Source organism: Electrophorus electricus, chromosome 2 (genome assembly GCF_013358815.1).
Source record: "Electrophorus electricus isolate fEleEle1 chromosome 2, fEleEle1.pri, whole genome shotgun sequence".
In the NCBI taxonomy this organism is placed as follows: domain Eukaryota; kingdom Metazoa; phylum Chordata; class Actinopteri; order Gymnotiformes; family Gymnotidae; genus Electrophorus; species Electrophorus electricus.
The window spans coordinates 29,704,175-29,728,577 of record NC_049536.1 but is presented as its reverse complement, the minus strand read 5'-3'; the positions used below and the strand labels follow the sequence as shown (position 1 = coordinate 29,728,577).

Below are 24,403 nucleotides of genomic sequence, written 5' to 3'. Positions count from 1 at the left end.
ATTGGTTAAAAGCAGGAAAAAGTCATCCAAACCAAACAGTATGCCCTTTCTTTGTTGATTGCAGCACAGGTGTTTCCCCCAAAAAATTAGAATAAGTTTCATTTATAAGTTTGTTGTCTTGTACCAATTGCAAAAAGGGTGCCCCCATTTTGGTAGTTACATTTACCTGACGCTTTTATCCAAAGCGATTTACAATTATGTACCGAGTACAACTTGAGCAACTAAGGGTTAAGGGCCTTGCTCAGGGGCCCAACAGTGGCAACTTGGCAGTGGTGGGGCTTGAACCAGCAACCGTCCAATTACAAATCTAGTACCTTAACCACTGAGCCATCACTGGATTTTAGTTGGCTAGCGTGATGTAAAGGCATGTGTCATGATTTGAGTGTGTTTATCAAGAGGGCTTTATAGGGAGTTCAGATCAGGTTAGTGTTGCATGGTATATTGGTACTGAATAGCTATTTGATTTGGCTAATGGGAATCTTTAACCACAATGCTGACCGCAGTGACATTGCTATTGTAGTGTGTGACGTTACAACCCCGACTGAGTTTGGAATAAGCCGTGGCAAGCTGAAGTGAGTGGAGAGCAACAGTAGAGAAAAGTGTACCACTTTTTCATTTTGTTCAGAGACTGGACTTGAAGACATGGCAGCGGCAGCAGCTTCAGTTACATTAACTCATTAACAAAGAGGGAACACAATGTGGAATATGGAGATATTTCAACTCAAAAGTGGACAAAAAGGCAAGCCCATAAACAGAGGAGCACTGCTGCGCAAGGGCCGATTTTAAAGTGTCTCACAAGGGGGACCAACACATCAGACCTGGCTAAGCATTTACATTTATTTATGGAATTTAGCTGACACGTTCAACCAACACAACTGACAATTATGACTGCGTACAACTTGAGCCATTGGTGAGGGCCTAATGGTGGTAACTTGGCAACGGTGGGGCTTGAACCAGCAACCTTCGGACTAAAAGTCAAATACCTTAATCACTGAGCTACTACTGCCCACGTATGTCAAACAGACCAACCTTTTCAAGGAATTCAAAGGCCAACAGGTGACAACTGACTAGTTTACTCCCTATTATGTCCATGAAAGAAATACAGAGTTGAAAAGTTGAAATGCCTCTATACATATTTCTGTAGTGCTGAAGGTGTCGTTCATGGCCCTATTCAGGTGTGATTAAATGTACTTGAGGTTCTGACTCCAGTTCTTCTGTTACAGGTGCTTCTTTGTGATTTTATTTCCATCCAGATCTGCCATGTCAGTGGTTTTCTTCTTCCTCCCCTGAGAAAATAACGGGCTGATCATTTTAGTCCTGTCCCAACACAAAAATACCCATGATTTTCCAGGCAGATGTCACCTCATATTGGGGGGGGGGGGTTTGACCACTGCTAGAAGCAGTATTTGGTTTCCTAGCACATACATCCACCAGAGAACTTACTAAAGTGCAAAATGAAGAAATGGATGCTTGTGAAATCACTCACCTGTTTTCTTGGCGTGGATGGTAAATCCTCCTCTTCACTACCTGGGAGAGCAAGAAATGAGATCCCACACGCTTATTAAGGGGTGATACTAATTGAGCTCTTTTAAATTATATTTTGTGTGCTGTTAATATAATATAACTAAATCATGCCACAAACATTTGGGTTCAGCGAAAATGTAGCACACTAGAAACTAGCTCATCCTGTAGACTAATGCTCTGTGGATGTATGAGGTTTCATCAATGAGGTGTAAAATGTTTCATTACAAATGCCCCCCGATATATGAATCCAATCCGAATAGGGTTCATGATGTTCTTTGCAAATAACTGTCAGAAAGACTGTAGAGATGTTTCTGCAATCATGCATATATAGTAAGCTATTAAACAAGTCATCACAACATCTTCTGCACCATATTAGAATTTCTATATAGTGGAAACATGATTTTTCTTTATTTTTTCAGAGAGATTTGGCCATTGTTCATTTGTTTTTGTGATGCATTAGCCTGCAATATGTTGTCCTAGTTTCTGATGCATCTAATCTCTCATCAAAGGTTTTTCTAGGTATGGTGTCATACAAACTAATTAGACCCTCTGCTATGAAGAATTTATCACCTTAATCTATTTTTAATTTTGAAAAGTAATTCAGATTTAAGATCAAGTGCGATGGCTGAGTTGACAATTCTTGCCGGAGGGGAGGAAATTACATAGACAAGACTAAGGATCGGTTAGAGGTAGTTGAACAGTTTGACATTATGCTGCTATTTTTCATTGGTATCAGTACTGAAAGTTTATCATGATAGCGCTAGTGCAAGCCATGAACACATTTATGATTTAAAAAAAAAAAAAACTTTAACTCTGTGTGGGTGATTATTTGCTGCTATGAATAACTAGAACAAATTGACTCACTGTAATCAAAACCAAATAGCTTGGTTACATCGTTAAACAGCAGATGTACTATTTTTGTTGCTCTGCCAAGTAACTATTTTCAGATTTACAAATAAAAAAATGCCTCTTTCAAATATTCAAACATTATTGACTCATCTCATCAGCAAAATAATTTTGATTAATCAGTAGCCAGTAACTGTACTCTCTAAAGTTATAGCTAATAAGAAGAATGGCCACGGTCAAGGTTTGAAAATATTCCAGTGAAATAATGCTGCCTAAGATATTTGGACATTTTAGTGGTCGTCTGAAAGCAGAGACTCCTCAAGCATGAGTCCTACCAGCGTCGGACACGGTGTTCTTAGCATATGGAATGCTTTTCTTACATCTGCAAAATATAACGCACTTTCAATGACACAAGATGGAGGCCAAAAGGACAACAAGAAACAAACCCAGAACCAGCCAGTGAGCCAGATAAGCACTGGTCACTTGGATCTGAAGGTCAGCAGAGTTGCTGTCACTAAATCACCGCTCCTGTTCGTTCAGGCTTTCAGCTCGATGCCAGCCTGCTATTTTAGCACCTGGCTGTTGTCTTGGCTTAGGCTGAATAGTAGATCAAGTTTATGATTCACGGTTTAATCTCTCTGCGATTGTTTTCTAGCAAGCATGAGCTGAAGAGAAACTAGAGAACTAGAAATTAACTAGAAAGTAGTAATATACAGTAGTAATAAACTTGGATACACTAGTAATTCTCTGCTGATTTATGTGGTCTGGATTGGTGTGTCTTAGATGTGCATTCAGAATGCCCACACCCCCACAGGGAGGGTCAGTCATCATTGGCCTACATGTTCCCACTCACATACATATTTACTTTTCTTTCTAGTGCTCCAGATAAGAGACGGGACTTTTAGAAGGTGTTATGCTGCATTAGCCATTTATCTCCGTCTCAGTTTCTCTTCATTTGAGAGTGCTGATGTGGGGCCTGATCCCTCTTTACATTGGCTGATATTCAGTCAGTGAGAGTTAAAAGGTGGTACTGATCCCACTATAGCTCCACTCTAAGATGGGTGATAACAGAATGTGAGTCTAGATTTAACGGGACTCATGCTTGCAGGCAGAGGGCTGAAACATTAACATTTTGAGCTACCTCTCTAGGAGGGGTCAGATACATCAGTGCCAACACTGTATGCTGTATTTCACAGTGAAATGATTGGTGTTCTAAATCATGAGTCATGATCAAATGATTGAAACACACACATACACACGACCAGCAACAACATTAAAACCCTGAGATAACCCTGTTATCTCATTACAGTGCCACCTGTCAAGAGCAGTTTTCAGCAGGTTAATCTGCCATGCCACACTGTAAAAAACTTTGAGGAATGGTTTGAGGGGCATGACAGAAAGTTCAAGGTGTTGACTTGCCTCGCAAATTCTCCAGATCTCAATCTAATCAAGCATCTGTGGGACGTGCTGAAAAAAGGAGTCCAATCTACGGAGGCCTCTACATCGCAACTTACAGGATTTGTTGCTAACATCTTGGTGCCGGATACCACAGGCTTTCTTCAGAGGTCTTGTGCAGTCCAAAGTTGGCTTTGCAGGCTTGAGGGGGGCCTACACAGTATTAGGCAGGTGGTTTTAATGTTGGTGGTGATCGGTGTACTTTAGACGGCTCATGAACTGTGGTGTGTGCATGTGCAGGGCAGTAGAGAGGTGAGCTGTGTTTTGAAGCATGTGCTCTGTGTCTTCCCTGTGATCACGTCCCGCTGTAGTAACACAGCTGTTCAGGGAAGTCAGGACTTTCCCAGGAGAGAGTTTCTACACATTTCACTCACTTCTCCTTCTCACACACATTTTTTAAACACACACACACACACACACACACACACACAATTTAATTCATTCACAAATGCTTAATTGTTTTGTATTTCCATCTCTCTCTCGCTTGCCCTCTCTTTCTCTTGTTATTTCACTCTTGCACACACTCAGACTCTCTCTCTCTCTCTCTCTCTCTCTCTCTCTCTCTCTCTCACTCACACACACACACTGTGGTTGCATGTCCTTGTGGTAGCAGTGCTCGTTATCGTGGAGACCTAAAGCTTCTGCACGTTTCCTGCAGCACAGGACTGGGGACAGCAGCGAACCTGCAGCCACACACTCCAGCCTACCCACACCTCTGTATCACACATTAGCCAACAGAAGCACAAGTTCACGTTGGCATGAAAAAGCAAGAAAAAGAAACAAAAAAGTTGATTTGACCTCACCATGAGAAAATTGAGTAGTTATGTCTGATGTGAACTCTCTCTCTCTCTCTTTGTAGGATGTTGGGGGAGGGGAGAGGGGTAGTGGAGGAATGGCTCTCAGAATTCAAGGTGAGTTGCATGCTCTCCTGCTGCTGTCTTCCCATCATTCCCTTCAGCTTGTCTCTCCAGTTCTCCCGCTTACTGGGCCAGCTTTTCTCATCAGAATCCCCTTTTCACAAATGAGCCAGTCAAATGTACAGTTTATATATAGTAGTGGTTACTATAGAATGGTTCACGTGTATTTCCTTCAGCTTCCACTGTGACATTTGTGTAATGATGAGTAATGTATACTCTATATAGTGGCGGTGGCTTTGACTAATTATTTGCAGCATTACTCATGTTTCACAAACTCGGCTCTACGTAAAGTGAGCGTTCAAATCCTGTTCTCTACATGCGTATGTGAGTGTGCATACACGTCATAGTGACTCAGACTCCTTGTGGGGTGAATGGAACCAGAAAAAATGCCTTCCTGAAGCGTACACACACACACACACACACACACACACACACACACACACACACACACACACACACACACAAACAAAAGCAGATAGGTGCACGCAGACCAGAGTCTAGGACATCACTCACCTTAAGCACAATAAGACTCTGTGTGGTTGTAAGTGATGGAGTGAAATGCCTGGGGTAGCCGAGAACCTCGTGGTCATCTGTTCCAGTCAAAATGGCACAGACCTAACCGCAGTCTTTCGAGAGCCTGAAACAACTTCACAAAGACTTAAAAATAAACCAGTGACAGTTGGAACAGAAATGATTGTTTTATACAGCTTACCAACAGGTACAGTTTGCATATGATAGAGCTTACTTGGAGAGTGCTGGCCATATTTTCAGCATCCTTATTTGTTTTTGTTCTTGTTCTCTCTCTCTCTCTCTCCCTCTCTCTCTCAGACTCTACCTGCCTCTCAGTTATCCAGCTATGCAAGCACACTCTCTCAGAAGAAAAGCTTGGTACCAGCCCTCTACAGAATCATCCAGGACCCGAACAGTGAGGTGAGGCTGGGTGGTGCCATTTCCTTTCCTCCTTATGCATTTACAGCCACTGAAAATAACCACGATGTGCTCAGAAAACCTCCCCACCCAGTTTCCAGAGAAATGGCCTCCTTACTGGCCTCTTTATTTAGCTTTTAGCTGTATTTTATGTGTGTACATTTTGCACACTCCCCATCTGGGTCCGTTCCGACCACAGGAGCACTGTGGGTGTTATTTAGATGGTGGGTCATACTTCAGCACAACAATGACAGTCATAGTAGTTGACATTGGTTTGAGTTTTTTGTGCCCAGCAGTGTGGGTGGTGTTTTTATATGTGTTGGTGTCATCGCTGGGTTTAGTGTAGCCTGCCACCTAGCGAACACTGGAACAGTGGGGAGTGTCAGAATCCTTTGCTCACACACACACACACACACACACACACACACACACACACACACACACACTGCCGTACAGGCTGCACACCAGTAACGGTTTGTTGGAGTCAGGTTCAGCAGTTCAGGAGAGAGATTCAGCTTAAAGTGCTTTAAAATATATCAGTGAATATTTTGAGTTTGGTTTCAGTTGAGTGGCTTAGAATGAATGGGAAGGGGAGAGACCATAGTCTAGATGGGTTCTGTGACGGAGACCATCACTTAGGATGGTTAAATGGGTGCTCTGGCTCAGAACAGCTCTCTGAGGCTGGCTGGAATCTAGTTTCCCCTTTAGTTATCTCTTCACCCTCGTACTTTCAGTATGATTAGTCTGGGAAACTGTGTCCCATTAGAGGCCTGTGAATGAGGCAGTTCTTCTTTTTATTGCTCTTCCTCCTTCTACATGCATCACTCCCTCCCTCATCCTCCCTTAACTCTCCCTTTCTCTTCCTGCTCACTCTCTCCAACATTCATATTCACTCATTCTGTCTCTTGCTCCCTCTTCATTTTAAAAAGCTCAGTTGGCTTGACTGTAATTTTACAGGTTTGTAAAAGTATAGTAAACACTCAATGCCAAAGGTTTGGTGAAAACTTTTTTTTTTTTTTAAAGCATGGGTTTAATAGAGCATATTTTCTATTCAGGTTTGCAATAACCCCACATTGCAGACAATCTGAGATTCAGCCATTTTTCTTTGCAAGAAAATGGAAAACTTAAAGAACAACTGCCGGAATGTTTGGAACAGTGATGTGCTCTGCTCATTTTCTGTCATATTGTGACTTCAGCAAATCGTCAGTATTTATACTTTCAAGGTGTTTAAAAAAACTTTTCTAGTATGTGCTCTTGACACCAGTTTGCGAAAAGCCAGTTGTCAAATTATTATTTAAGGCCAAACCTCAACTTTGTGCCAAAGAAGACACTGTGAATCATGAAGTGCCACCAAATGAGCTGGAAGCATTAGTACATTGGTGCTTTATGTTAACAAAACCTCCACAAAAGGTTTCCTGTGTTCTTTCTTTCAGCTGTTGGTGCCGATTTGCCAACAGATGTTTTCCCTTCCCAAATGAAACATTAAAAAAAAAAAAAGTTTGAGTCATAACAAAAATACAATGGACTATTTATTTACATGTTTAATTTACATTTTTAATGAGTCTCATTAATTTTGGGCAGTCTAGTGGCAAATGTATTCCATTCTCTCTTCCACCAACTTGCTCTATCGGAATAGACAGAAATGCATATGGTAAGGCTGAGCAGTGAATACAGGCACCAGAACAGAACTCAGGGCAGGCAGGGAGAGTATTTGGATAGAATAGCAGATCTGTATGCTAGTTATGGAATTGATGGCAGCATGATCACTGATGCCCAAAATATGGTACATACACATATATGTATAATATAGTATTTCTCCATGTTATATTTTGATCACTGATAATGTTGACATTTTGCATTTAGGTAACCAAGTGTAAGGTAGAATATACTGCCACGTCTCAGAGCGAGAGTTGTGCGTTTGTGTGTGATACTGAGAGCATCGCCGGTTGGAACAGATGACAGCGTGGGTGTATCAGATCAGACAGGGACAGTGGGAATGTTGGCCAACGACGCCTTTGCACGCGCTCTTCTTCCAATGCCCCTTCCGTCTCCTCCTCGTCCTCGGTAGCAATGCATCACCACCACCCTCCAGGCACAGTCGGAGGCGCACTGTACCATTAATATTCCACGCGTAACTAGCGAGAATACCACCTTAAGCTGTGACCGAGGAGCAACTGGGACTCCGTAAGACAGTTTGCTGAGCTTATAATTGCTTTCTTTATTAGCTCTATTGGGCGTCAATAAAGCCGGCCTTGTACACTGCTGCCTGTGTTGTAATGCCTTGTGATTGCTTGGCAATGCAGACGTTGACCAATCCTTGACTGTGTTGCTAAGTATAACTAAGATAATGCTGGTGTCCTGTGTGCTTTCTTGCAGCTGTTGGAGCCGGTTTGCAATCAGCTGTTCGAGCTTTACCGAAACTCAGAGGACCGCCTGCGCAGATTCACCCTGCAGTTCCTGCCAGAGCTAGTATGGGTGTATTTGCGCCTTATGGCCAGCAGGGACCGCCAGAGCAATGGCTGCATCGAAGCACTGCTGTTGGGCATCTACAACCTGGTGGGTAGGAAGCATTTGATTGGTGGAAGAAAGACTGTAATGAGCACCCTTGGTTATAAAACCCTTTTCTCATAAATAACGGTGACAGGTTTTTGGTCCATATGAATATGGACATGAACATAGTCATGACAATTTAAAAGGAATCTGGATAAATGGATGGATGAACGAATAAATGTTTTCTGGTTTGATCCATTGTTAATATAGGAAGTGAGGAACAGGGAGGGACTGATGGTTGCTTGTAGAGTTGAAGGAATGAATGCAATTGTGAGGACTGGCTGTATGAGTGGATAAACAAATGTGTTTAATGTGGGCTGTTTGTAAAGTTAAACCATTCATTTCTTTACGTAGCTATCTATTGTCTCAATGACTATGCCTCAAGTTTTTGCATTACATCCTAGCACTAATCCTATTCATCATATGCAGTAGAACAGCGGTACAGAATACGACCGCCGACTGCCATGCCATGCCATGAACGCCAGGATACTGCCAGGCAGCCCAAACCTAGACAGGAGCAATTGAGGGCTAAGGGCCTTGCTCAAGGGCCCAACAGCGGCAACTCGGCTGTGGCGGGGCTCGAACCAGCAACCTTCCAAACACATGTCCAGCACCTTAACCACCAAGCCACCACTGCCCCACTAATCCTATTAATAGTCACTAATTATTCCATAGTATTATGTAGAATTGCCTAGCTGCAGGGTGTAGGCTGATCAATAGCCTAACACACCTCACTCAGGTTACAGTTGGGGTGGTGGTAATGTCGTGGGTAGGACTTTGGGTTATCAGTTGGAAGGTTGTCTACCTTGCAGCCACTGTTGGGCCTTTAGGAAGGCCCTTAACCCTCTCACCTCCAGGGGTTCTGTAAGTGGCTGACCCTGCGCTCTGACCCCAGCTTCCAAAGAGGCTGGCACATGTGAAGACTGCATTTCATTGGTTTGTACTGAGAAATGACAATAAACTGCATCTTAATCTTAAGTTGCTCACCCCAGTCCTTCTGACCCACTGCATGGCCGTTAATGCTCTAACACAACACCCAGTATATTTGTACCAAGCTTTCAGTATTCTTAATGGCTCCATAAAATGTGGACCATGTGGTAGGTCCCAAGGACCAGGTGGGGAATCGTGGCATTTGCTTGTAGCGAATGTTCGCAGTGTTGAGCCTATGCTGGACAGGCCTGCAGGTGTCCCAGATGCAGCCAGTGCTCTTATGTGATGGGATCTCGCTGAGTGCACCAGTGGAGCAGCAGCAGGCTGAGACCGAGCGTCCTGTGGCGGGGAAGTTAGCGCTGCGAGCGGTGGCCACGCAAGCTCCACAGAGTACAGCGCGCTTTCATACTCGCTGCAGGAGTTAGTGGAGTTATTGCTAGCAGGCCAACACATGCACCACGGGGCAGCATGTGGTAGCTCAATAAGGACATGGAGCATGTGGAGAGGATTGGAACAGTGGTCGTCCTAGAGACACACACACACCCACGCTCCTCTCTACCTGCAAACCCATGTGTAATTACATGTACACACTAATGCACGAAAGAAGTTGAAATTATATACACACATGAGTGATATAATTTAAATACACATATCTTCACTACCCACTGTGTTAGAAACGCTGATTAGAAACAGCTTGTCCATCTATGGTTGGACACTACAGCTTATCTGTTGCATTAGTGCATTATTTCTGCTGGCCTTCTTTTTCATGGCTTCTGACCATGGTCCCTCTGTTGACTGGATCATTTTGGGTGACATTTGGAACCCAGCAGACACACTGATATGAGGCCAAACTCCAGAAACTGCTGGGTTGAGAATGGTCTGCTACGATAGTTCCTAATAAACTGTCCTATGTGTATTTCTAACAAAAATGAGTGGGCTTTCACTGTTACATAAAAATTAAAATGACACTGTTCAGCTAGTCTCTATAAGGTTGGTGTGGGCCCACACCGGTGTTTCTTTCATGGAATGCCTTTTATGTTGCAGGAGATTGTGGACAAAGAGGGAAACAGTAAGATGCTGTCGTTCACCGTTCCCTCACTGTCCAAGCCATCTGTGTATCATGAGGTAAGGTCACAGGTGTGCGTGTGCGTGTGCGTGTGCGTGTGTGTGCGTGTGTGTGCGTGTGCGTGTGTGTGCGTGTGCGCGTGTGTGCGTGTGCGCGTGTGTGCGTGTGCGCGTGTGTGTGTGTGTGCGCGTGTGTGTGTGTGTGCGCGTGTGTGTGTGTGTGCGCGTGTGTGTGTGTGCGCGTGTGTGCGTGTGTGCGTGTGTGTGCGTGTGTGTGCGTGTGTGTGCGTGTGCGTGCGTGTGCGTGCGTGTGTGATGACCCCATTACAGGTGTGGAGGCTGTTGGACATTGGGTGTTCTCACCATACCCGGGAGGGGGGCTTGTGAGACTGCCGCCCTTTTGGCGGACAGAGGCGGTGTAAGGTGGTGTCCGCCCACACCACATCCTGTACTGCTAAGCATGACTCCGCATGCTGTTGCCCCAGCTTTCGCTGCCTCAGAGCGCAGACTCAGTGCTTGCTGAGGGGTTTTCCGAAATGTGCTGTCTGTTTTCCGGTTTTTCTTGGATTGACTGATTTGCTGTGAGCTTAATGTTAATGCATGTGCTGAATGGCAGAATCAGAGGGAAAGAGTTTTTAAGTTTTATAATCTTGGGCAGTTATTGGAGCTTTACTAGAGCCAGGGCTGAGGAGGTTTTTTTTGAGGTAGTGGTGTCATATTCATCAGAATTCCCTTTGGTCTATTTATATCTTACTATTCATTTCTCCATTCATTCATTGCCTCTCTTTCTCTCTGTCTCCGTTTGTCTAGCTCACATCCCATTGTTTTTCCAACAAGTTTCCCTTAGTGCTCTTCATTTCATTTGTGAGAGACTCTGGAAGCCAAAACCCCACTGCACAGATAATATATGTAATGTAACTTTAGCTCTGTCTCAAGCTCAGGCAGTCTTGCTCAGTGGCAGCATGCTGTTGCATGACGGCCTAGTGGAGGCACTTGGTTTTGCACTTTGTCTACAGGCAGCTGGACGCATAACTAATTTATCAAAAGTAATTACAAGCATGAGAGCCTTCACTATTCACTCTCAGAGAAGGTTACTTCATGGGGAAGTGTATATGTGCATGCAAGTGCGCGTATGCTTTCACGCACAATAGCATATTTTTCTCTATTGGCACACCACACATCACACACCACTTATCTGCCATGCATGCAGTGGATGCAGTACTGGGCCACAGTGTGTTCTCACACTGCAAATGCCTCTCTCCGTTGCTCTGTAGCCACGGCGACACAACTTTAGCGAAGCAAAGCTCAATTGTAGCAGAAGTACCTAGTGCTAGGGCAGCAGAATGAGCAAGCCCGTGAATCTGCTGCTGCTTTCCCAGTGCTGTTCACGCACGGCACCCAACATGCCTACTCTTGATTTTCTACATTGAAGGTATAAATTAAAAAAAAACAGCAACAGTATCAAAACCATGAAATAACACACGATTCTTCAAAGTGGCTGTTCTTTACTTTGACTGCGGTACTGCATGCTGTTGGTATATATGCTGTTTCTCTTAACCAGCTTCATGAGGCAGCCACCTATGATGCTTTTCCATCAGGCTTGAAAAAATTCTCACAAGCACTTGTAGGGTGAGGCACTGAAGGTCTGAATGAAAACTAGTTGCTGAGGGGGCATTTAAAAATGAATTACATTTTTATTTGTTGAATTATTATGTTTAGGAAATCTGCTCATGTATATGTTATCAACACTTTTTTTAATTTGTCTAATAAACAAATTTATTCTTAAACCATTATATTAATATGCCTTTAAGACTTTGAAACCATGCACTCAGTCAGGTTTCTCCAAACGTGTGTGTTTGTGTGTGTGTGTCCTCAGCCCTCCAGTCTTGGTTCTATGGCTCTAACAGAAGGAGCTCTCTCTCAGCATGATCTGATCAGAGTGGTATACAGTGGGATGCATCCTCAAAGGGAGACCTTCACCGCTCAGAACAGGTAAGACACACTTCTGTATGCAACACTGCCCTGGATAAGAGCATCTGCCAAATGTGAGAAATGTAAATGTCTGTTTCTCTCAAATATCACTGATCGATCTAGTTGTGTCTCAGATATTTCCCATTGATATCTCTCTCTCTCTCTCTCTCTCTCTCTCTCTCTCTCTCTCTCTCTCTCTCTCTCGCTCTCTCGCGCTCTCTCTCTGTGCGAGTGCTGAGACTCAGTCTTACTTCCTCTTCTCCACAGGTCCTGTCCGTCTGCTTACTCACATAACGTCTTGCATTTTTTTGGTTCTATTTCTTCTGTTCTGTTTTGTTAGTTTTTGTTTTGTTTTGTTCTAGTAAAATATTTTCAAGTCACATGATTTCATATTGTTAATCTTAATTAACACGCTTAATGTCTGGGGCGAATGTAGCCCCAATTCAAGACTCCCGCTAAAGCCCTGATGGGTTCTAGGTGTCGCGTTGTCATTTCAGAATGTGGTCATTTACAACTTGTTTGAGTCCAGTTGAAGAACGTAGGTGCGGTTGGCTGACGGTATGCCATCATATATATGATCCAGTATGAGCTCACATTCACTGGTGGCTTAAGCCCATTTGACACCAGAAGCTGTGCAGCGAGCAGAGCAAGACCCAGCTACCCCGCCGCGCTTGCTGTTTCACACCGGACGCGACTCGCTGCAGTCATCTCCGTGTATAGGGACACAGTGGAAGCTGTTCCTGCAGTGCCAGTGGCAATGGGGATGAGGCTTACATTTGCCTAATGCCATGGGAATGATGATAAAATATGTTAGACACTCGGTGTCGGTGACTATATTTTTCCTGCATGGTTTAATCAAAAACAGCTTCTGTTCTAAGGAGTTGTGTCATAGTTTTACTTGGAAAAGTTAAAATGATGATGAATAGTAAAAAGGTTACCTTTAGCTTAGACCGTTTTAGAGGTTTGTATTAATGCTGCTGCATAAAAATACCACCCAAGCTAGCTATTTGGTTTTTATTATGGCCCTAGCTTGCATGACGCAGCAGGAATACTTCATCTTGTAACAGCTACTTCTCCTACTTAGAAACTGCTGGTTTGTCGCGTGTACCCATAGTGTATGGTGCTTATGGATTCTGCTTGCCACGAATTTTAACGCTGTGCTGACGTGCCGCACGCTTGGTATAAAAGGTTACACTGATTAACGTAGAGGTGTATTGCGTCTGGTGTAAAATGGACATTATGCAGCTCATGCACTTCAGAGGAGGGCTGCACGATATAGACAAAATATTGCATTGCGATTATTTTTTTACATATCGCAATTGTAGTAAGCCTTGCAATATTTCCCTCTGTTACTCCACCATTATAAATGGTTGTGGGCGCTGAATTAAAAGCAGGAATGCTGTGCGTGCGTGCGTGTGTGCGTGCGTGCGTGCGGGCCGTGCACGCGCGGCTGCTCTGCCCCGCTGCTGGTAGCTGAATGCTTCCATTTACGTGTACGTTTACATTTAGAGCATTTAGCAGATGGTCTAATCTTAAAATGCTTGTCATCTTTGTCTGCAGGTTTGAGGTGCTGGCTTTCCTCATGCTGTGCTATAACTCAGCGGTGGTGTACATGCCACCTTCCTCCTACCAGGCCGTGTGCAGGATGAGCTCACGGTAAGCAAGCCCCACACTGTCCCGAGTGGGGCGGGGGTCATGGGGTTGGGTCTGGGCAGACTAATAGGAGATTAAAGATCACCTGAAGCTAAATGGACTCAGGCTTTGGGGAGGGGCTGATGGCATATAATTTGGCATACTGCCAAGTCCTGACCTCATGACATTTTATAGTTTTGGGGGAACTATATCACATCACACTCCCACGTACGTGTGTACTCTCTGGTGAATCATCTGTGTCCAAAAGCACGAAAGTGCTCTTCATTGCTTATCTGAGCATTAACCCGCTGCCTGAAAGCCAAGACTGGATAAGAGCTGAGAATCTGTTAATACCAGTCAAATGAGAAGCCTTAAGGTAGCATAAGCAGCAAGGCCATATTCCTCAGCACAGATCCCAGCTGGGCTCAATTCACTGTCCCTTGCTCACTTATTTCCTGTTGGGTAATATTTAAAACTGCTCCTTAGTGGGTTAGTAAGATTTAAGTTGGTTTTAAGTTGGGCATTGATGCATTTCATCCAATTTATGTGGACTTTTTTAATCCAATAATGTTGCACTGTAAGGAGAGTTGTATGTTGGAGTAGCTGAGTAATGGTCTAATGGTGAAATTTATTCTACCATCTTATGACATTTGACTATTTATTTATTTATTTGACATTTTTTTGTTGAAAGTTTAATGAAATTGCTGATTCATGGTGCTTTACATTAACCATGCTGGTACCTTTCTCAGGTTCTGTCAGAGTGCATGCATTTGTGCGGGTGTGTGTATCAACAGTGCTGTATATTTTCCAGGCTCTGTGTGTGTGGGTTTCCACGGCAGCAGCAGAAGCTGTGGAGGGAGCCGTGTAACCGTGTCGTGCTGGACCCTGAGTTCATGGTCCAGATGCTCACTTCTGTCTACCATGCCATGTAAGCATGTTTTTAAAAAATCACTACACCCTTTTAGCCAAATCTATTATGCTTCAACCTTTTAACTCTTCAGTTTTAACACAATGTTCTGCATTAGTGAATGTGTATGCGACCCAGTGGAGTACAAAAGCATGCTTAATTAAACAAATATGATCCAATTAAAACGGATGCTTTAGAATGTGCATGTTTTTCCCCTAAGCAATGAAGACTGGCAGGTAGAAGAATATGCCAGCTTTCTTATTGATAAATCAACTTACCATAGCAGCAGTACATTGACTCGCTGACCAGTTGAACTTGAATGGGTGGAGGAAATGGGCAAGTTAAACATACAAGAAGCACAAGTTACATGTAGAGTCGATACAGTGAAGCATGTTTCCAGTTTCATTCCCACATTCTTAGTCCCATAGGACACACACACTATTGAGAGACCCCAGTTAGCACTGCCTTTATTCCATTAGTCAGACTCTGGAGAGCAGCCAGTTTCATTGCCCCTGTAGGCGGTCACTGCTAAATGTGTTGGAGATGACAGTGGAGACTCTGCTCCAAACAATGGACTGATAAGAGGTTAAGACATTGAGAGCGAATGAGCAGGTCAATACTCACTGAAAGCCTCCGTGATGGTCAGGAGATACGTTTCCCACTGTAAGGCATTGATGAGAGAGTGTGAATAACCCCATTTTGGAGCGCACAACGGTACGTGAAGCTTTAAGGTGTGCCCCGTTGGCCCTCCAGGCCTGGAGTTTAAAAGCTCTTCTGCAGGGGCTATATCTTTTCCTTTTCTGGAGCGGGAGGGAGAGAGCTAGCCTGGACTCGAAGGAGCTTCTGGTGCCCATCATCATGAGGAGAGAGTGTTTTGCTATAGTGATGATGAATGAGACAAGAAGACCACTGCCGTGTACCGCACTGCCTCCTGTGTCAGAGTGCAGCACAAACCTCAGTTCAAAGGGAGACATTCAGATCCTTCCAGTTCCTCTCGTCTGTCGGTGAAGGGAAATCCTCCGATTGTCACACGGCAGGCGTCTGGGCTGCATCGTCACTGCAGATGAAGGCATACTTAGTATGTTTTAGCTTTCCAATAGGGCTGCTGCTGGTCTTTAATCCCCACCGGAACACAGACCTAAGGCACTAAGTGTCACTAAGGCAACAGACTTTAAATCACAGAGTGAAAGAAAATATGTTTCTGCAAGTGGACTTAGCATGTGTTAATTTCTAAAAGATTTTGTTTGTGACTTTTGCACAAGTGGCTTGAATTAAAATGGACTGATTGTAGTGCAAACACCTGTACTGCTTTGCTCACTTATTCAGCTTGTATACAAATAAACACTACTTGTACTAAGACGTTACATTGCAGGTCTGTGGGTAACTCATTACTTGACTCTGTGTGTTTGTTCCAGTTATAATGGGGAGTGGGATCTGGGGAGGGAGGCGCTGGATGATATCTTGTACAGAGCACGACTGGAGCTCTACTCGGAGCCACTGTTGGTGAGAGCTGCTACTACTGCACATAGATTCCTGTAGCTTCTCTCCATGAGGATGCAAAAAGCACAGCATGTGGTGCAGACTTTTTTAAGCCAAAACTAATGCACACGTCTTTTCATATTTATCTCTGCAATTTAGAGTTTCCCAAAATAAATAATGTTGGGGCAGTTTACATCATTCATTTACATCAGGTGTACTGCAACCAAACATATGAAAACTGCGGTTTGCCATTGGTTGTTTCAACCAGCCTACATGGTGAATTGTCCCCTCGCTCTTCTTCCTCAGTTGGGGAATGCAATGAAGAGCTCCTTGCCAGATAGTGCTCCGGAGGGCTCTCGTGGACGGAAGGTCCTGCAGGTGGAGATCACGCCCACTGTGAGCAGAATCTCTCGCTCAGCCATCACCGCAGCGTCTATCCGCAGGCTCCGCTGGAAAAGGGCAGGTAAGGCAGCCAATGCCTGAGCTGGGAACAGCGTCCCCTGTGGTTTGTACTCAGGTTGATTGTTTCTGTTAGTCAGGTTTTGTTCAGCTGATTCTGCTAGCAAGCTATTATAAATTAATTAGCTAATTAGTTAAATTAGTGAGCAAATTTGAATCAACCTTTGCCCATGTTGATTTGCCCATTAGTATTTAAAATGATCGTATTAACTGAGCCATTCTCATTAGGACTCAACATCTGCAAGGACCCCCTCGGAAGCGTGTGGTACTCTGGTTCATGCCACTGGGCTTTATTTTTCACTGTTAAATCCTACTCACACTAGAATACAAACCTGTGTTTTTGCGAACTCTTCAACTGGGTTTCAGTTGAGTTTTTACATCAGGCAGTCAGTCAGGCCCCTTACATGCAATAATCAGTTCAATCACATCCCCAGGACTGAGCACTGGGAATTCGTACTATTCCATACAACAAAACATCAAGTTTCCCATTTGCTCTCGGTAGAGGAAGTAGAGTTTGCACATCTCCCACTCTGAGAGGTTCTCTTCTTCCCCTCTTTTGACTGATTGTTAAACTCTAACCTCATCATCTGTGCAAAATAGTATGTTTCATGTCCTTTTTTTCATAACATGAAAGTTGCATTTTAGTGTTCTTGTAGTGTTGTTGTCTTTTTTTTTTTCTTTTGTTGTTTGAATCTTCGTGGTGTGACTGAATCTGTCTGCTGCTGCAAATGACCCATTGTCAAGTGTTTTGTGATGGAAAGGAACAGTACTGACACTAAGCAGCACATTTCCCACCTGTTGAATCACAGAGTGTTTTGACTTCTCAACTGAAGGCGAGTTCAACCTCACCGTGCATTCCAGTCGCTACTCCCCCAAGGACCTGGCAGCCAGTCCTGTACGAGAAGGGAGGGGCATACTCACAGTCACACACGAGGGTAGGCGCTTGCGTCAGGGGCAGAGGTAGTGCACGGAAAAGGAGCCTCATTTCAAATTCGCTCCAATAACATTTGCGCTTTTTGAGTACCCAAGTTCTGCTAGTTGCTTATCCAGAACTAAACATTAGCAAATGCCACTGTGCCTTTCCTATAGCCTTACTCATCCTGGACCAGTGCTAATTACATTAATTCTTTTATGCTGGGTTGGGTGAGGTGTGGATAGGTACATGTACATGTGCATGAAACCCCACCATTATTGGATCACCTTTTGACCTTTGCATCTTGTCACTCTATGTTGGGTTCTGCCCATTGGTCACTGACTAAGCATGCTTAATAAGGTAGGTGACGCATAAATAAGGTGCACTTTTACCTGTCACTAAGAGCAGCAATGAGATCTGCATTGCTTTTCCGCTTAGCAGAGTTTAGTGGTCCTGGCTTCACAGGTCTGGAGGCTCAAAGCCCATCTCTTTTCTGGAACTGCTTGCCCATTCCTGGATCGACATTAATTTCCTCCTCCTGAAAGCTATTGGAAAGCTGTTTTGAGAGATTTTTTTTTTCCTCTGTACATTTTCTCTGTAAATATGAAAAACATGGACAACGCTTCCATGGCCTCTAGTGCTCTAAAGAGCATGTCTAAGTATCAGCAATGTTAGAAATATTTGTGGACAAGACATCCCTTTAAGGATAGGGAAACCATTTGAATTATTCTGGTTGCTGGCTGAGATGTATACGGATCAAATTAAATTCAGCCTAAACTGGACCCAGTGGTATACCTAATGAGAGGACAGGGGCCTGACTCTGGTTTTGAGAGCATGCGGGAGCGAGCCTAGTTAGCGAAGAAGAGTCTTTCGTCCTGCAGACGTGAGCTTCCGATCGTGCCAGCAGGCGATCAGACCTCGAGAGGCTGCCGTGCCAGCGCTGCCTTCTGTGTTCAGCTCCGGCAGCTCCTGCCCCGTAGCCTAGGATCCAGGCACTCTCTGGATTGGCTAGAAAACACTCTTGGTCCCTGCTTTGGACACCTGTAGACAGCTTGTTTTCTGTGTTTGATGGCTGGGACTCCTTTCAGCCTTCCTTCTGTTCATATCCTGAGTCTGTCCCCAGTGGACTACCAGTGTAGTTACAAAGTATGGTGAGATGCCTTAAAATTGACTTATTTAAGTGATTGATTTAAATGTTCTATAGGCTTAATCCAGACAGCAGTTGATTGACAGGACCCTCATATCCAAGGTGGGAGAGTGACAGGAGAGCATGTGTGCTGGTGGTCTCAACATTTGCATGGCATCGTTTTTTTTCTTATTTGCTTCTTACTTTGTGTCCTTCTGGGACTTTTCACGGTCTTGCCTGCGCGGTTGTGCATGACATTTTTCTCTCTCTCCCTGTGTTGAATGCTGCGTTCCCTGTCCTGTTGTCACTGTGTCCGTGCTGTTTTTTTTGTGTGTGTGCCCGAACCCCAGTGGGAACCTTCAGTCATTTCTGTCCCGTGTGTGTTAGTGTGAACATTGTGGTTTTTTTTATTTAGTTTTATGTTCAGAGTAATTTGTTTTTTCATTGTTAGTTACCCATTTCCACATTTAACTCTTCACAGCTAAAAAAAGCTACAATCAGATCAGGATAAAATGCTTTGTGCATCCTGAGGAATGGCCTGCAGCTATGGAATCATGATCATACGTGATTGGAAGAACTGCCTGCGTGTGTGTACGATTGGCTTTTCATGTAGACTGAATGTCAAGGTTATTCCCAGTGGAGCAGCTGTAATGGTAATAGAACTTCAGGCTGAACAGCTGACGGAAGAGCAGAAGCACACCCTGAACACCACGGCTGATGTGCTGGGAGAGGAACTGGTCTATTTTTAACTCCACTCTCATTTAGCACCAAGCTGCGGGACACACTTTGTCTGCTGAGAGACATATTTTCTCTGACTTGGTTTAAATTGAATTGTGTTGGTAGGTAGTGGATTTGAAAGATAGTGATGCATTATATATTATGAGAATTTTATTATTATTTTTTTAAACACTAAATTGGTAAATCCAACTTGTACATCATGCATGAGTCAACCAGAGGGTGTTTGCATGGACAGCCCTGTACTACACTTTCTTACTATCATCTTGTGACATTTCCAAGATTAAAAATATCTGGGTGTTTTTGTTTTGTTTTTGTATTGACTTCTCGTTATTTCTCTCTCTCTCGCTCACTCACTCACTGACATGCACATAAACACACACACACAGATGCAGATGGGATGAGTGGAGGTGAGGAGTCCTTCAACTTGAATGACCCCGACGAAGGCTTCTCCTCTGGTGCTTCCAGCAGCAGCCAACCCAGCGCGGGCAGCGGGCCTGGGGCTATCGGAGGCAGCCGCGCCAGCAGCCAGAAGAGCTCCAGGAAGAGCAGCGCGAGCCGGGCCTCCCGCGAGAAGGAGCGCGAAGGCCTGGCAGACAGGCACAAGGAGCAAGCCGTTGAGGCGCAGCCAGCCCCTAGGAAAACGCAACAGCTGAGGGCTCAGTCCCCCACGCCTGCCATCACACTGGACACCATCCAGCTGAGTCCACTTGGGAAGCACGGAGGCTTGCCCCTGGGGCCCACGCTGACCCGGACTGCCAGTGTCTCGTCCAGCGTGGGAGCAGGAACTGGGGCTCTGGACCTGAAGGCAGGGTCTGCCCTGGCTGAAGGCCTGGGCTCCGGTAGCGGGGCCCACCGCCACTCCAGCCTCAGCCTGAAGGAGGAGCACCTGGTGCGGCCCGAGGAGGGCAAGCAGCTGCTGTCTGCTGGAGCCCCTCTCACTAAGCAGTCCCGCTCCCCCAGCTTCAACATGCAGATCATATCACAGGTGTAGCGTCCATTCACTCCCTCTAGTCCTTCCACCCAGAGCTATGCTCCATGGCTTCTCTCTCTTTCTTTCCCGTCCTCTGTAACTTTCCCCCGCTCTCTCTCGCTCTCTCTCTCTGTGTGTTACACACCAACATACCACCTTTCTTTTTGTGGTGCCAGGTTTCCACTGGTCAGGAGTCAGAGTCTCCACTATGTAGCTAAATTCATCCATTCATCCAGAGCTGAATGCATGTTTGAAATAAACCTTTGGCTGCGGACTCATGACGACAATACTGCCTTACGCATTCACTGAGAATGCTTAACACCTGCTTAGCAAAAACATGCTAGTTAACTGACGGTGTAAAAAAAAAAACCCAAAAGCTGAACTATTAGCTTTTAATACCACCTCTTCTTTGGAATAAATAAAGACGAGTACCCCTTGATTCAAATTTACAGATTTTTAGCCATGAGTCACAGAATAACAACAGTATTGCGTGTTTTAACAGGCTTTTTATTTGCAGTGGTGATGGTAGCCAGGCTGGCTGACCAGTTGCCTCCAGTAATATGTGTACTGAACAGCATGGCTGTCTCTAGCCAGTGGAGTCCAGGCACATTGTTTTGGAACTTCAGAGATTAGTTTATTCACATAGTCTATATTTTGTAAGAATTAAGCAATAAGACTTCAGTTGTTCATCTAAACAATCACTGCAGTGTCTCGGTATGTGCTCCTGCTGAATAATCGGGTCATGTGCAATCTCTGTCAAGTTTTTCTTTATTATAATCTGTAAATGTTTTTTGTTCCCTTTGGAATGGAAGGCCTTTGGATATTTAGTCATTTTCATCTTTCTGTCCCAAGGTTGGGCTGTTTTTAATAATAATAATAATAATAATAATAATAATAATAATCAAATATTTCGAAACTATAAACATTCAGGACACTGAAGATGGAAAACACTTAAGTTTAGTTTTTAGTGTAATTCTCAACCTTGACTTTGTTTTGAATAATTTATACCATTTGTGAGTATACAGTTTGAGCTCTACAATTTGTTTTTAATTGACAATGTTTTCTTTAATCAAAAATGTGGAATTTTTGATTTCTAGTCATTTTAGTGTTCTTTGTCTGAGATCGATGTTCAGAACAAGGAGGCCAAGAAATCTGAAGATGGTGCCAGCGTGCATCTGTTGAGGATGTGACCGTGAGTTGGTGAAAGCTGCAAAGAGAAGCAATACTGAGGAAGCCTCAGACATTGACTACTCCTTGAGCAGGCGAGCACTCCTTATGACTGGTGTTCTCAAGAGTCTTGTGGGGACTCTTCAAGAGCATGATTCCAACATACTGGAATCAGCTATCTGTAGCTAAACATGCACAGAAATGCTGTTATCTGCTGTTAAAGTCAATGCCATCAGGAGAGTGTGTATGTGTGCGTGTGTGTGCACGTGTGTGTGTCTTAGTGCTGAGCTGTTCATGGGAAGAATGTGCATATAGTGAGAAGCAATCAAAGAAGGATCCATGTTTTCATTTGTTCTACCTCGTGTGTTTTCAATCAGCCATTCAAACACTGGCCTTGTGCTCTATAATGCTACTGTCAAATGCCCACATACAAATCACTGGCATTAGAAAACAATGTTTTGTTTTTTTTGTCCAGTGGCATTTCATTCAAGGTTTAATTGTATGTTTTAAAGAAAAGTCTTTGCAGAGCTCACTTTGAATAGTTCACATGTTTAGGGCTTCCAACCTTGCTAGACTCTGTGGACTCTTAGTAGACCATTTTAAAAGTGCCATCTTTCTCTTGCTTCTCACTCCACCCTGGGATAATAAAGGGTGATTTTTCATGAGCAAAGTCGAATTCTACATCAGGAGTGATTTTAGAACTAAGCTGGCAGTCCAAAGATGACCAGTTTCAGTGTTGGTATATGCCTTTCATCATACAGTTTAGTGTAGACTGAATCTGTGATCTCTTCATGATACTTCTCGTCTCCCCTCCTGTCTAATGTGTTGGAATTCTGAGAGCAGCTCCTACTCTTTCACTCTGTCTTAAATCAAAGCTTCAAGAAAGTATTGTTCTTGATCATGGTGTCTGTTTTCTCCAACAACAGTCACCAACACCTCATTATTATTTTTATTTATTCATTTTCTTCAAGAATTCTCTTCTGCTGAGAACTTTTTCTGCTGTAACTATCTGCTGTGAAGCTGTCGACGGTTTGTGTGAATTGTTTGTCTGTGTGTTATAAATGTTGTATGTGGGTATTTTGTCCCTGTAGATTTTGCTTTGCTACATGAGAGGCTGAAGCCATCTCCCAGCCACAGGGTTTAGCTGTCACTCTTTTGGCTCTGTAGGTTATTACAGTAAAGTGTTTTCCTAAAGCAGCACATCACAGAGTGTGGTAGAGGGAGTTTCATGTAGACATAGTCTTATGAGCAGTTCAAGTGCAGGACATCAGTGTATTCAGATGCACTGAGCTGCGATGTCTACTTCCAATCGCTGCTCTCACCTGTTCTTTTGTTGAAACGGCAATCGCCTGGTCCGTGCACTTCCTGCTATACGTTGTGGCTCCAACCTAACTAATTAACACAGTGGTCTAATTAAATGCCATCTCCTCAAATGTTGCATGATGCAACACCGCCCACTGCTGGCTGAAATCTGGAAGCGCACCGTGTGGGTCACTGCTCCTTATCTCTCTTATGACAAGCAGCAGCCACAGAGAGGTGAATATCTTGCCTGTCTATTCTATTTTGATCACGTTGCATGTGTTTAGCTCTTGCTTCCGTCCGATGCACTTTATCGAGTCTTTTGTCTTTGGTATCACGTGTCTGTCTGAAAACAGGTGCATGTGCAGAATGCCATGTCTCACTGCTTCCTGCTTAGCAATGACTGCAATGGAACTCGCACAGTTAATTTTCCCAAATAAGCCAAATATCCTCTACCTAGACACCTAGGTCTCAAAGTGTAAACAGAGGAACTTTCTCCAACCTTTTTCTTCCACCAAACACAGCAATTACTAATTTCCCTGATTTCCACAAAAACGAACTCTATGCAATCTTTGACAGAGGAAATGTTTTTCTTTGTCTTTGTCATCTATCCCCCCACACACACCCACCCCCTGTATTTTGTGGATTCAAACTGATCGCTGCTGGGCTTGTGGGTCGCTGGTCTCGGGCTGCTGGTGTGATGGTCTTGGTTCCTCCTCAGGTCTTTTAGCGAGGAATTGCATTCGGGACACTTTTTAGTGAATGATTCAAATGAGAGTTAGGATAAGAGATAACGTACGTGTGTGTGTGTGAGTGAGTGGGTATAAAACCTCACCATAGAGTGTGGTGACTGATGGACCTTTTCAAAGCTGTGGGACTCTTAATATGAAATGTGCTTGAGGTCTTCAGTACCCCTAACGCATCAGCATACTGTTATGCAAGCTTAGGTAATGAATGGGAAAGGTGTACGAAAGGATTTAGACTGAAAACTGATGATAAACTGAGCTGTAACAAAGCAATTTCAGAAGCAAAATACTGTACCATTTGATGTTGTAAATGAAAAGATTATTTTAAACCCTTGTAAATAAAACTGTAAAAAAAAAGAGTGAAAGTGAGAAGATATCAGTCTGCCATGCAGCAAGAAATGAATCTGTATATTGGTGAATAAATCTTGTGCTGTAACAGATTTGTGCTTGTGATTTCATTCACTCAGTCATGTGGAAATGTATTACCGACTTGGTGTTCGTATTCATAGCGTAACTCCTTTCTGATGCCCATTTTCTGGAATGTACAACAGGAATGAGCGTTTCCAGGACTGGGGTTTTACTCCCCTGTTGTATTCAATGTGATCTCATTCTGGAGCAGGTGAGCCTCAGCAGTTGCCTCTCTTCATTCTCTTTTAATCCATCAATAACTCTTAAAAATAACTGTTCTTTGTCTCTCATTTTTTGTTTTCCTTTCTTTTTTATTTACTTTTTTTTTTTTATTATTCACACTCACTCAAGTCACAAATTGACTTTTGTCCGTG

The 24,403-nt window shown here is 43.8% G+C and overlaps 1 protein-coding gene across 3 annotated transcripts in view; it reads left to right on the top strand.

Annotated features, from left to right (window-relative positions):
* Positions 1-24,061, top strand: part of LOC113574661 (protein FAM126B) — a 40,380-nt gene extending 16,319 nt beyond the window's left edge. For 2 of the 3 annotated variants that reach the window (XM_027005741.2, XM_027005739.2), the window contains exons 3-13: positions 4,685-4,736; positions 5,571-5,672; positions 8,046-8,225; positions 10,194-10,274; positions 12,091-12,206; positions 13,746-13,841; positions 14,629-14,745; positions 16,140-16,227; positions 16,510-16,666; positions 17,472-17,597; positions 19,826-24,061. In XM_027005741.2, coding sequence (XP_026861542.2) covers positions 4,686-4,736; positions 5,571-5,672; positions 8,046-8,225; positions 10,194-10,274; positions 12,091-12,206; positions 13,746-13,841; positions 14,629-14,745; positions 16,140-16,227; positions 16,510-16,666; positions 17,472-17,597; positions 19,826-20,430 — 1,719 coding nt within the window. In that variant the 5' untranslated portion in view covers position 4,685 and the 3' untranslated portion in view covers positions 20,431-24,061. The remainder of the gene's footprint in view (positions 1-4,684; positions 4,737-5,570; positions 5,673-8,045; positions 8,226-10,193; positions 10,275-12,090; positions 12,207-13,745; positions 13,842-14,628; positions 14,746-16,139; positions 16,228-16,509; positions 16,667-17,471; positions 17,598-19,825) is intronic. The other variant, XM_027005742.2, reaches the window with a different exon arrangement.
* The last annotated feature ends 342 nt before the right edge of the window (positions 24,062-24,403 follow it).